The sequence below is a fragment of the Seriola dumerili genome, unplaced genomic scaffold, assembly GCF_002260705.1.
Source record: "Seriola dumerili isolate Sdu_G_001 unplaced genomic scaffold, Sdu_1.0 BDQW01000331.1, whole genome shotgun sequence".
NCBI classification, from domain to species: Eukaryota; Metazoa; Chordata; class Actinopteri; order Carangiformes; family Carangidae; genus Seriola; species Seriola dumerili.
The window spans coordinates 3,411,462-3,424,004 of NW_019174586.1; the positions used below are offsets into that span (position 1 = coordinate 3,411,462).

Sequence of the window (12,543 nt, forward strand, 5' to 3'; positions counted from 1 at the left end):
ATATGTCCACCTCATGTTAGCATATGTGCAGGAGGCTTTTTAAAAAACACAAGGCACGTGATGAGGCAGCACTAATAACGAAGAAGATTTCTGAATACCAAGGGATAAGTTCACTGTTGAAAACTCTTCATGGATCCACATAAAAATTATTGATATTGAGGAATAATTATAGTAATATTGATAGCCTATAGGCTGCAGTGTGCCAGCAAGTTTACTGTATACTGACTAAATGTTTTGTAACATGTTTTTATATAATTGTTAATAATATTGTTAAGTAGTATAAGTATTGTCTGTTGTATATTTTTCAACAAAAGCTGCATCTTCTGGTTGTGTTGAGATATTTGTATAATATCAAGCTAAAGCTTATTATCCATCGTTCTATTGTACCGGGTGGGCTGTCATTCTGGAAAATCCCCTCTGCATCTTCTACCCAGAGAATGAATTTATACGAGGCTTCCATTCAATTCTCAATAATCCTTGAAGTGCAGTCACAAACTGCCACCTCTGTCATGCTCCACCGTTTATGCAGGAAAATAGGAAAGATTGTAGTTCAAAGTTAGACCACATTACCCACAATACAGTGTAAGCGAAAGCCGCCGCACCTTCACCGGGTGGAGCTTGTGAACGTGGGAACGTTTGTGGGTTGCCGCTGCCGCTGCCGCTGCTGGCTGCTGGAGTGTAAATTGTCTGACAGGGAGGTGAGGGGACCTGTGCACGGGCATTGAAAAGAGAAGTAAGTTTCAAGGGGTTTCGGTGCGCAGTTTCCAAGTCAACGCGGAGGCAGACTTGAGAGCGACAAATGATTTGTACGAGTCTCAGCAACAGGGCGCAGAGCGAAATGTCAGGGACTGTTTCAGCCTTGAGCAAAGGGAAGCGCGACTAGTACACCGCAACGCGGAAAATATTCAGGGGGGAGAGAATGCGAATGGTGCGAAGATACCGAAATCAAACAAAATGGACACGATGTAGCGTCGCTGCGGCATTCCATATAGCTAGAACTAACGTTAGAGTAGAGAATAGATAGCCAAGGAGCTAGCAGGTTAACTAACATACATGTAAAGTCATTCCCCCGAGAAGCTGAAGCAGAGCCTGGAGGCGTCTGTTGAATCAGAAGAGTTCATCAGTGTTGCGAAATCAAAGAAGATTAAAAGAAGATGCTACGGAGAAGACTGAACCGTTTGGTATGTGTGCCTGGCATCAACACACACACATTCTCACACTGTTAGCTTATGACATCCAGCTACTCTTGCTAGCGTTTTTAACTGCTGTGATTCTGCCTTTAGAGAATGTGGGCTGGAATTTACAGTCATTTCCTTTAGCAGTTTTCGCTGTAAATGCGTGAGAAACTCGGACACTTAACGACAAACTGTTACTTCACTCTGCCCGACAACACGAAACAGCTGTTGTCTCACTTCATGGCTGTTGGTGTACAGTCAGTTAGCTAACTGCTAACTAGGTAAGTTCTTGGCAGCCAGGAAGTCACGACAGATGCAGAGTCATTAAACCACACTTTCAGCCGGTATTGTTTACTGTATTCTTGTTTTCAACCACGTAAACTCATCCTCTTCAACAGTTCATCAAATGGACAGTAAACACAGCCAGCCACCTGTAAAACAAATCTACCTGTCTCTGGCTGTGTTTCTTTGGGCTCCCAAATGTCTTCTAAAGTTGAGGACTTGCTGCTTTCCAGTTCGTTCTTTCATAAGGAATGACTGTTGCCTGGACATTTGAAGGCATCACCTTGGGCTCTCAGAACTTGTGATGGGCATTTTCAATAGACGACACTCAACAGTTAATTGAGTAATGCCAATAATGCTCACCATATTAATTGTCAATGTAAATAATTATCAGTTGCAACTCTCATTGGGGTGCATAAGAACAGTTTATAATTGTGCTGCTGTTGTTTTAATCTCTAATGTTGCTGTATATCCAGCCACTGGATTTGTTCAGCACAAGAAGTTGGTATTTTGCCAACACGAACTGCTTTGACATCATATTTCTCGATTGGTCAATTTAATGCTTACCCTTTTAAAGTTCATCCATTGGTTTCATTGCCCTTCATACATTAATCAGTCATGAGTGAGCTAGTTGAAAGTGGAGTTACTCTCCGCAAGGCCAGGTTTATAAATGCTAAACTGCCTTTACTGCCTCTTTATCATCCTCTTATGCACCAGTAACCTGTTGTCACCAGTGAGTTGAATCCCCCACAGGCTATCTGAGCAGTATAGATACCGACAGTGAATAAGGAGAAGCAATATAATAATTATAGTGCCTGACCCTCCTCCTGGTCTCTCTCTAAGTGTTGCCAGGTCAGCTGATTTTCCTGCTTCTGGAGAGGATTGCTGCTGTAATTTTTCCTCGGTGTGAGCTGTAAATAATATTTTGTGCGGAGCAGCCAGCCACACTGTCACTGATGCACACAGTGCTGTTATCTCCTGCTCTGGCTCTCTGCCTCCTGATTCACACCACCCTCCCTTTGCCCATGGGAGGTACATGTGCATCATGAAGAGGGAGAAAGATAGAGAGGGGGAGAGAGTGACTGCTCATACCAAAAGGCACAGAGGAGGCTTCATGTATCTCACTTGACTCTCCCACTATGATGCACTGTGCCACTAAACCCTGAGTGTGTCTTTGGAAAATCATTAAAGATGGCTGAGGGAATGAGTGGGGCTGGGCTTTTCATCAGGGGGGAATCTCCAGAGGTTGTAATGCTCTGACAAGAATGCAAAATCACACGGTTGCCTTTGATGTTCTTTCAAGCCCTTGAAGGCAGCAGTGTGATGTGTGAGAGGTGGAGCCTGGCGGAAATTTGATAGTATTCATTGTGGGAGCCCCTGCCTTGACTGCAAGGAGAACAGTACCGACATATAGCAACCGCATCACCCAGGCAGCACCTCAGTATTAGAGATTTGCACGATTAGTCGACTAAACAGTTAAATGTTGCTACCCTCACTAGTCGGCACCAGAAATACTAGTTGGTTAAATAAATTTTTAATATTTTATTAATGCACAATGCAGGTTAAGTGTTATATCTAAGATGCCTGCAACTAACCCTGGCAGATGGAAGCCCCCCGCTAATGCCCAGATGTTGTAAAGGTGTTGCAAGGTGGAAAGACGGATGGATGACATCTCGTAAAACTGCGGTTTGGCAGTATTTTGATCTAGAAAATGAAAATAAGGTTGTATGTAGGTTGTGTCAGAATAAACAGACATTTTACCACTCAACCAGAGAAATGTGTAACCTCTGCGTTTTCTCTAATAAAATTATATTATATTATACGTTAAAAAATATTGAGGATGTGATTTTAACTGGGGCTTGTACCAAACATGCAAGTTCTTTTACACCTGGGGAATATGATTTGTAGGCCAGTGCATCTCTGTAGCACCACAGGGCTTAATTTATGGTAGGCTATGTTGTGACACATTTTACCTTTTATCCAAAAAATTGCAGCTCCTGCGATTCAGATATTGCACATAGCCATATTGCGATTTCTATGATATAAAAATGAATTGTTCAGCCCTAATGTCCAGGTTGGTTGTAATGTGTTCTGTTTCAGTAACATTTGAAAATACCATATGAAAACATGCTCTAATCAAATGATGGTAAAGGGATTCTAGCTTATAGAGTTTAGATTCTGATTCATAAGCACTCTACTGATGTCACATTTGAACAGTTTATTTCCCTAACATAGAATATGTTTGATGTTTTGAGTTTTGTTTTTTGTGTGGCCTGTTATAGCTTTGAAGTACACCTTTTGAGGGGAAGATTGGATTCCAAGGAGGTGGGGGTTCCCTGTCATAGTAATTCACTTGTGTTTTATGGCCTGCGTAGTGAAGTCTAAAATATTTTTGCCTCTGCTTAGGCTGCAGCTCCACTAGTGTCCTCTCTTTAACTGTAGGGCTTCCCCCCCACCCTTTTTCTCCACTGTATCTATCTTCAGTCTATCCTACCTGCTGATGGCTGATGCACTCAGGCCTGCCAGTCTCAGATCTGTTCCTACTTGATTGTGACCCAAGCACTAGTAAACAGGCCCTTACCCAGAAGGCAATGTTATGCGTGAGGCGTTTGAGGGATTGCATGTCAAATGCATTTGGAAACCTCAGGGTACTGCAAACCTGTTTCTCAGGTCAGCTAAGAGCATCCGTTTGCACAAACAGACCTGTGTAAACCTGCCCCCAACTCACCAGCACAACTAAGTGCAGGAAAAGTTGACATGTACACAGAGCACACACCTCTGCACGTTAAGGGAATTTTTTGCAAACATATTTTGTTAACATAAACGTACAAGGTCAAATATATTCTCAGACTTTATCTGGTATCACTCTTCCCAAGTGATGCAATTTTTTTTTTTTTTTTTTTTTCAGAAAATAAAAAATGACTTTTTTTTTTACCTGCTGCTTTACATTTTAGTACTTCCATCTGACCTGGAAGTATTCGGTCAATGAGTATAATATGCAGCATTATAAGCACTCAGTAATGTCAAATGTACCTTGTGATTTTTGCTTTATAATGCTCCAAATGCGTTTTCTGTATTGCATTCAGGCCAGTCTTGCAGTCTCTGACCAGTAAGTAGAACCTGTTGGAAGCACATTTGGGGCTTTTTATTACCTAAACCAAAGAGGTTATGTTTTCACCCATGTCTGTTTGTTTGCTGGTGGTGGGATGGAGCACGGGCCAGGAGAGAACCCATGAAATTCTGGTGTAGATGTGTTTATAGGGGCGGATTCAGGAATTTTTTAAATCACTGTCCTTGACATTACAAGATGGGACTTTTTTTCGACATTTTCGTCAATTTCTCAGAAAATAATGTATGGATCCTGATGTAAAAAATCAGACATATTTATGGTGTTGACATCTATGAGTTTGTACAAGATCCAGGTATGTGCTCTACTGAAAGCCTTTCTAGTTAACTAATGAGATACAAGAGTCCTCAAACAGAGATTTCACTCTTGGGTGAGCAGTTAGGGTAAGGGTACATCTGTAGGCCACACACCATACAAGGCACGGAGGGCCATTTGATTTATCAGGCCTGTTTGATTAGGAGAGATGCGTATTGATTAGAGCTGTGCTCAGTTTTACCGCCATTAGTCTTGCACCGTGAACTGGCTGGCGAACAGAATTGCTTACGCTGATTTCTTTTCCTTCCTTCCTCTCTCCGTCTGGTCTCCTGCACTATGCCCAGTAATGGCAACCCAGCCAAAAGGGCTCATCTGCAACACACAGCGGGATAATAAATATATTTAGCGTGGCAGTGGGATAGCGGGGGGATGAAATATAGTTGGGGAGTCTGGAAAGTCGTGCGTGACTCAAACCTGAGAAACTGGAGTGAAACCAGGGGGTGGACCTGTAGCCTCTTTGCACCTCTCCATCTCTTTCTCCACCTAATGGACACTCTCTCTCAGGCTTCCTGTAGTGGTTAACATTGGAGTGGGCGGTTTAGGCTGGATACAGCGGGACCATGGATGGCTTTTTGTGGCAATTTTCCACTTCCTTTTAAAAGCTAGGTTGAATTCTCAGTTTGTACCTCTAAATAATTCAGGTTGCCTCATTTATTTTGAATTCTCCTCACATCGCTCCTCCCATTCCTGACCCATGTATCCTTGCCAGGCTAGTGGCACTCAAAATGCATCCTTGTCATCCATATATGTATAAAGGCTCACCCAGATATTTTCTCTGCCATGCTCCAGCTCTAGCATTACTCAGAGCATTCGCAGTGAGATGTGAAGAGAATGCTGAGATGTGTGCGGGGGGATTTTTTTTTTTTTGTCTGTGCCTCACTCTCTGTGTCTGAGCACAGAGGGAAGAGAAGAGACGGCAGCATCTGTGATGTTTTGTCATCCCAGTTTTTCATTGTCACCTGAAATGATAGGGTACTCGCTGATACACAGAAGAGGAACAGCAAAGTCCACGTGAGGATATAATGAACACTGAAAGACATACGAACATGCCCCCACCCACACGTGCTCGCGTGAACACCTAGGTTAAGCAACAGCCTACAATGATTATCTCCACTGCAAACTCCTAGCTAGGCAGCAGGCGGTACTGCTCAGTCACAAGGAGAAAAATTACTCTTTTTAATGTGGTCACAGTTCAGTGGAAGGAAATGCTTGGTGAAAAAACCCGTACTCAAATCAAACATGCCCCCTGAGCAGAGGAAGGAAAGAGTCACATTGATTTTTGTCATTAGTCTTGTTGCCCTCCTATGCAGTGTCTAAGGATAATTAATTGAATAGCAATTACAGCCAGTGTAGCCTGGTACATTATTAAAGATAATGACATCAGCTGAGATGGAGATTTTTTTTAAAGCTTGTCAGCAATAGGGTGTACTGTAAATGCCTTTTTGTTGGTATTGCATGGCTCTCTGCCAGACATGGTGGAGGGGGATGAAGGCAATTGTTGTGTTGTGCAGTTTGGTTAAGTTACAACCCATATGCTCCATGGAGCAAGCAGCTGGATCAAGCACCTTCATCTAAATAGCTGAATCTGGTGATTTGTCGCACACACGCATACAAAAACAGAGTAGAGGGAGTATGTGCACTTGGCTGGAAAAACCATACTCCATTTATGGCTACACCACTTTAAATTCTCTTTAATTATAGATTAAAGTGTGACTAGGCTGCAGCTCAAAATGTGCTCACTTTTCCTGGTCTTGAGACACAAAGTGTGGGGGTTTTCTCCCTAAGAAGCCTAGAAAATAATGTCACTTTTGTCATTCTCTCCAGGACTTACTGAGCTAATTTGCCTAGAGGATGGTGGCTATGGGGACAAAGTTCAAGCTGGAGAAGGAGCTATAACATGTAATCTTAAAACCACAACCAAAGCCTCCATAAATTACTGCTTTAAGACTATAAACCAGTTAAAATATAACTTGCCTTGTGAATGTAAAACTAAGATTTGTTTTGTGAAGTTTAGGCTACTTTAGTGTCTTCTGTTTAGTCTTTGTAAGGCTTTATTTTGAGGAACAGCATGCCTCAGATATGTGGATGACCCCAGACCTCTTGTCAGCATAGTGTGACTTGCTCAGGCATTTCCTGTCATAACGTCTGTGGCTATTTTTTTTGTTTGTTTCACCACTTTTTTTTTTTGTGTTCTCTGGTGTCAAATACAAGCTATGGTGGATTCTTCACAGTGCTCATAGTTTTCCCATTAAAGATTAACATAGTTTGTATTCACATTGACAGAAACCAATAAGCTGTTCATTCTTCAGTTTTGGGGAATTCCTTTCATCACATGGCCACTTATTACCTAGTCACAGAACTTCGTGTCAATTTTCAGATGTTAGACATTTCAAAAGATGTCAGTAGACAATGGGTGTTGCAAAAAGTATTTAGCACATGTATCTGTGGCTTTTTGAAGCAGCCAAATGATTGAAGAAGCAGCTCCCAGTGCGAGGTCTAGATGAGTTTTCCCCTCCTCCCCATTGTCGAGGGACCCAGTGTAATGTAGGCCAGTACCAGCCCATGGTACAGTACACTCTGTGTCTTGTACAGCTGCAGGGATGCTAGTAGAACAATGAGCCTTTGCCTATCCACAACACCTCCTTAGGATCAGCCCTCAGTTCAAGTTGGACTGTTATCACTCTGTGGGGCTATTCATCACTGTGCAAACAGAGGAGGAGAGGACAGAGGAGAGGGTAGCCTCTGATATGGGGTCTGTAGACTATGCCATAGGCCAAGTGTTGGTGAATCCATGATGGAGGTAACTCCTGTTATAGTTTCATTATGAAATAATGACTGCTTTTCCTTGTTTTGGTAGCCCATTTGTGTAATACTGTTGTTAATGAATATTAATGTGGATTTTTTTTTTTTTAGAGAGATACTCTATTTGTTAAGAAAATTTCTGTACGTTAAGCTGTGTAGAATTGTGCCCAATCCATTCAACTGTCAACATGCTCTTTTAAAGTGTGACACAGTATGTGGAAATTGCAGAAGTAGGGAAGTCTGGTAACGGCAGTGTTAAGAGTAAGTCAAATTGTCAGTGTGTGAGCTTCATCTGGGCCTACTTGCTTGCTCTTTTTCAGCAACACCTTTTTAATAACATTTTTTAAGCCATTTTAAAGAAAGGAGTTTACTTATCAGGCTAAGTGGGTAATGTAGGAATTGGCTATATTGAATTTATGAACAAAACATGAAGACCACTTTGTGTACTAATGATCTGTTAATGATATTTTCTAGATATTTAGACATATAGAGGGAAGACTTAAGATCGCTGGAAAAGATAATATCAAATAGTGTCATTCAAACTGAAGGATGCAGTATAAATAATCGTGTGCATTATTTTCATTATTTTCAACATTATTATTTTGAAATAATATGGTGCTACTGTGAGGAAGAAGCTGGTTAAATGAGACTAAATGAAGAATTATTTAAAAAAAAAGATTGCTCGAATATTCATTACACTTAAATACGTATTTTTTTTTTTCTTGAAATATCTCATGTGAAATAGCTTTATTAAGAACTCACTTGTTGCTTAGGGAATGCAACAAAGATGTGAATACTTCTTAAAGACATTGTAGCAACAAACATTCAATTTTGTTTGATGCTATTGTGTCTTTGTGCTATATTTTCTTCAAAAGATATTGTAGCCTATGTAAATTCTCTGCAGCTGAGGCAATGAGCACTGGGATGTGTAATCAAAACTGAGAGAGTTACAATTAGTGAGACGGAGTGAGCATGCTGGGAGAGGAAAGGCAAGTGGGCTGACAAGAAAGAGAGTGGGAGAATGAAAGAGAGGCGAGCGCCAGATAGAGTACCGCAGTGACTAACAGCATTGACTCAGTGCGTACAACTTTCCCCTTGCATTCAGACATTCATCACTCAACTCTATTCAGCCTGCCATAAGGGCAACTTTATGTTGCTGTTACTGTTGTCATCAACATTTCTTGAAGCGGTTTACTAGAGGTTAGGCGTTTGCTCTGACATTTATTCATTCCATTATTCTCACGATACATGTCATAGATTCCTTTAGGGCTCTCCTCATATGGTTTCACTTCTGTGAGGAAAAACTGCTAATAGATACTATACTAAATGTCAGATAAGGTTGACCTGTGATGAATCCACATAAACTGAGAGCAACATCATAAAGCTGATAGCGTAGATAAGCTGCAGTTATGTAGTTAAATATGATAAGGGACTGTGCCACTTCCACACAGAGTCCACTCTTCTCATGTAGTAGTGAATGAGAAATTAGACTAAATGTCGGTTTTGTTCAGAGAATTACATGAAATGGATACTAAGGTCGAATGGGAACATGAACTTAACAATGAATCTGTCATTCTCAGCACACTGCAGAGTGTTATTAGTACATGCGCAGGACATAAAGAAGTACAAGCATAGATCCCCAGTGCACTCTTCTTTTTCGCACAGCTCCCTCACACCTCATTAAATGTGTTTTAAGTAGATTTTCTAAGTGGATTTTTTGAAGCTTTCTGTACTGACTGAGCTTGGTGTTTTGTCCTCTACCTCTGTATAAGTTACAAAACCACAAGAGCAGACTGATCAGAACAAAGCTTAACCTCCTGTATTCTTTTGTGCTTACTTTTTTTTTTCAATTTGCTTCAGCACTTTTGTAAGGAAAAGTTACAGCATCGATTTTATTTGACCACAAAATCTATTTGCGTCAGGGAAAATAATACTGGCTGTGCCGGCGTCACACCTGCTGTCACTAGCCTTTTTTCTTCTGCACATCATGGAATCATCTTTGTTTGCTGTTTGTTTAGAGATGCTTGTCAGATTAACTTAAACCAAACACGCCTCGTCTGGAGATGCACATGTAAGCTGTTGGAGCCAAGCTTCAAATAAACTTTGGTAGCAACTTAACAACTAAAAAAAAATGCAAGCATCAGAACACACTTTGCTGTTCAGAGCGTTCCCGAGAACCATAACCATTCACTGTATACTCTCTGACGGACTTGCAAGCCGTAAATGACCACATGTTTATGTCAGTGAAGAAGGGCTGCGTCAAAGGAAACTAGATTTCCTGTTTTATTGAGCTATTGCTGAAATGTTTGTGAAATGAAACAATTTGGCTCTGGAACATATCCACTATCTTCTGACATTTCACATGGGATAAACAAGAAAAACAAGGTGCTGAATAAATGATAATGAAAATAATTGTTAGTTGCAGTCCTAGTTCATATTATATTCACTTAACTTCCACCATGCCCATATTGCCTGTAGTCGAGGTAACTAAGATTATGTTTGACAGATTGGGTTGCGCTGTGGTTGAAGTCATGTACTCACTCACTCATCTGAGGATGTTCCCCAGCCCAGCTTACATAGATTAGAAGTGCTGACAGGTTTTCAGGCTGAGATGATACACTATCCTTCCAGGAAAGACAGCGCTTCATGGTGCGCTGGAAGAAGATGGAACAATAGAAGTTAACTGAAATGACACATAATGCGGTTTTACTTTGTGTGACTACAAACACCTGTACAATGTAAAGCAACTGAATTCCGTAGTCCTGCAAAAAGTATTACATAACTTAAAATGTTCAATTTCTGTAAGACTTGTACTAATTGTTTGTCGACCTTGTTTACATATATAAAGGAACTATAATTCAGTCCAATACAACACCACAGACTACAGCACCAGAAATGACTGGACATCTCTCTGAGTGTCAGCTACATTTAAGAATTATATAAAATTACAATTTCAAAACGTTCACCAAGGTTGTACTGTCAGGAAATGACTGCTGTGATGGATTGTATTACAGTGTACAGGGCCTTGTAATTTTCTAGTTACCCAGTGTGCCTGTCCAGATAACACCATGCAGATTGTGACAAAGCAGGATAGTTACTGAATAGTGAGATGGTGTGACAGGACGCAGTGTCATCAGACCCGTGTCATCATTGGGAGTTTGGCAGTGGCTGAATGCAGTCTTACATTCTCCCCGCTCTCACTGGAGCACCTTTCCCCCCTTGTCCCAGCCTGTGCTCATTTCACAATGTGTGCATAACTTAATTTAGAGCATAATTTAATGTAAAGTTTCAGGCACACTCAATTCTCTAATGCACCATTTATTTCTGACTGAGCAATTAAATCTCTGCTCAATTGAGCACTGGATGTTTGCTTTATTGATCTCCATCCAGGTTTTGAAGCTGATGCTTTTATATCAAGGATGAAGCTACTTTGGTATTGACATACTGGCACTTGACTCTTGGCCACTTTTGCTTTACTTGCTAACATCATTGGCACTGAATGGCTTTGTTTGACCTTTGACAATGAGGCAAAGCTAATGCAATCAGTTCCATTTTTCCTTACGTTAACATTTCTTATGTGGCCTTTAGCTCACTATTTTGGAGATGAGCATTGCGATCACGTAACTGCTCAAAAATGATGTGGGCCCCATGGTCTGACCCTCATTATATTTTACAGTGAATCCGCCACTAAATGAATGGCCATTCAATAGTTCCTTTCTTATCTTTAAGACCCTGGGGCATGGACTACTTCCTCATTTTATATAGAATCTCATTTTCAGCATGAATTATGTGTGTAGGTGCCAACATTTCTTTTTGAGAATCACCACTGACACCCAGAGCTTGCTTATGCAAGTTGTTGTATGGCTTTTGAAGAACAGTGTTGGCTTAATCTGCATGAACATTAGTGGTTGTTTATTTGATAGGCCTGCAACCTTGAAACTGTGCATTAGCATGGCTCTTGTGCATAATCAATCCTAAAGAGATGGGCACAGGTGAATTGGCACTAGTAGAAGCCAGCCAACTAATACTGTTGACTGTCTGACCTGTAACTCTGAAGTGCAAGCCAGAGCCCTTTGCAGGTCCTTTGACGTGATGCAAATTTGGTTTGTAAATTGTTCCTTACTTGCATTTTATGTTTTGTCTGCGCAGCCCTTTGTACATAATTGCTTTTTCTGGTCCTACATTGTTGTTTGCAGTATTGTGTGTCTGGAATGCTGTTATTACATTTGTAAATGGCATTTTTCAGAGTACACAGAGGAAGAATAACTTCCAGACACACTGCATTCAAATAAATGAACAATGGTAGTCCATGGGGGTGTTCTTGGCTTACTACTCCTCCTGGGGGCTGGTTGGTGTTTGAAATAGAAAAACCTGGATGTGTTTGTGTCCTTGGATCCTGTTGTACTTCCTTTCTCTCACATTCTTTCTTCCTCCCACTCTTTCCCTCTCTTGCTTTCATCCTCTGGCAGCCAGGTCCGTCCGGTCGTGCTGAAGGAGTGTCAGTGTGTGCCGAGCGGGTAGGGGATGGTAGATTTGACAGCCATACTGAGGTGTGAACATAGCAGCTCATGCATAAGGGAGCATTATGTAAGCCTGTTGGCTCCCTTCTCTAGTCTGGACTGGAGAGATGATGGTAAATATTTCAGAATTAAGGCAAGGAATTTGGCCTTTATTTTGTGTTATTTAACCATTAATTAGAAGCAAATTATTATGGGAACTGGAGTTACGTAATCTGTTTTTGTCCCCACATGCATATGAATTAGGTTTCCAAGTGTTTTAGGCTATTCTTTGATCTAACCTCTTGTCAGCAGCAGACTTTGGGCAGCTTGCTGTCCAGGTGGC

The 12,543-nt window shown here is 41.1% G+C and overlaps 1 protein-coding gene across 5 annotated transcripts in view; it reads left to right on the forward strand.

The window, feature by feature from the left end:
* Positions 1 to 670: 670 nt before the first annotated feature.
* atp11c (ATPase phospholipid transporting 11C) overlaps positions 671 to 12,543 on the forward strand; it is a 39,308-nt gene continuing 27,435 nt past the window's right edge. For all 5 annotated transcript variants that reach the window (XM_022760145.1, XM_022760146.1, XM_022760142.1 and 2 more), the window contains exon 1: positions 671 to 1,181. In XM_022760145.1, the coding sequence (XP_022615866.1) occupies positions 1,155 to 1,181 (27 nt within the window). In that variant the 5' untranslated portion in view covers positions 671 to 1,154. The remainder of the gene's footprint in view (positions 1,182 to 12,543) is intronic.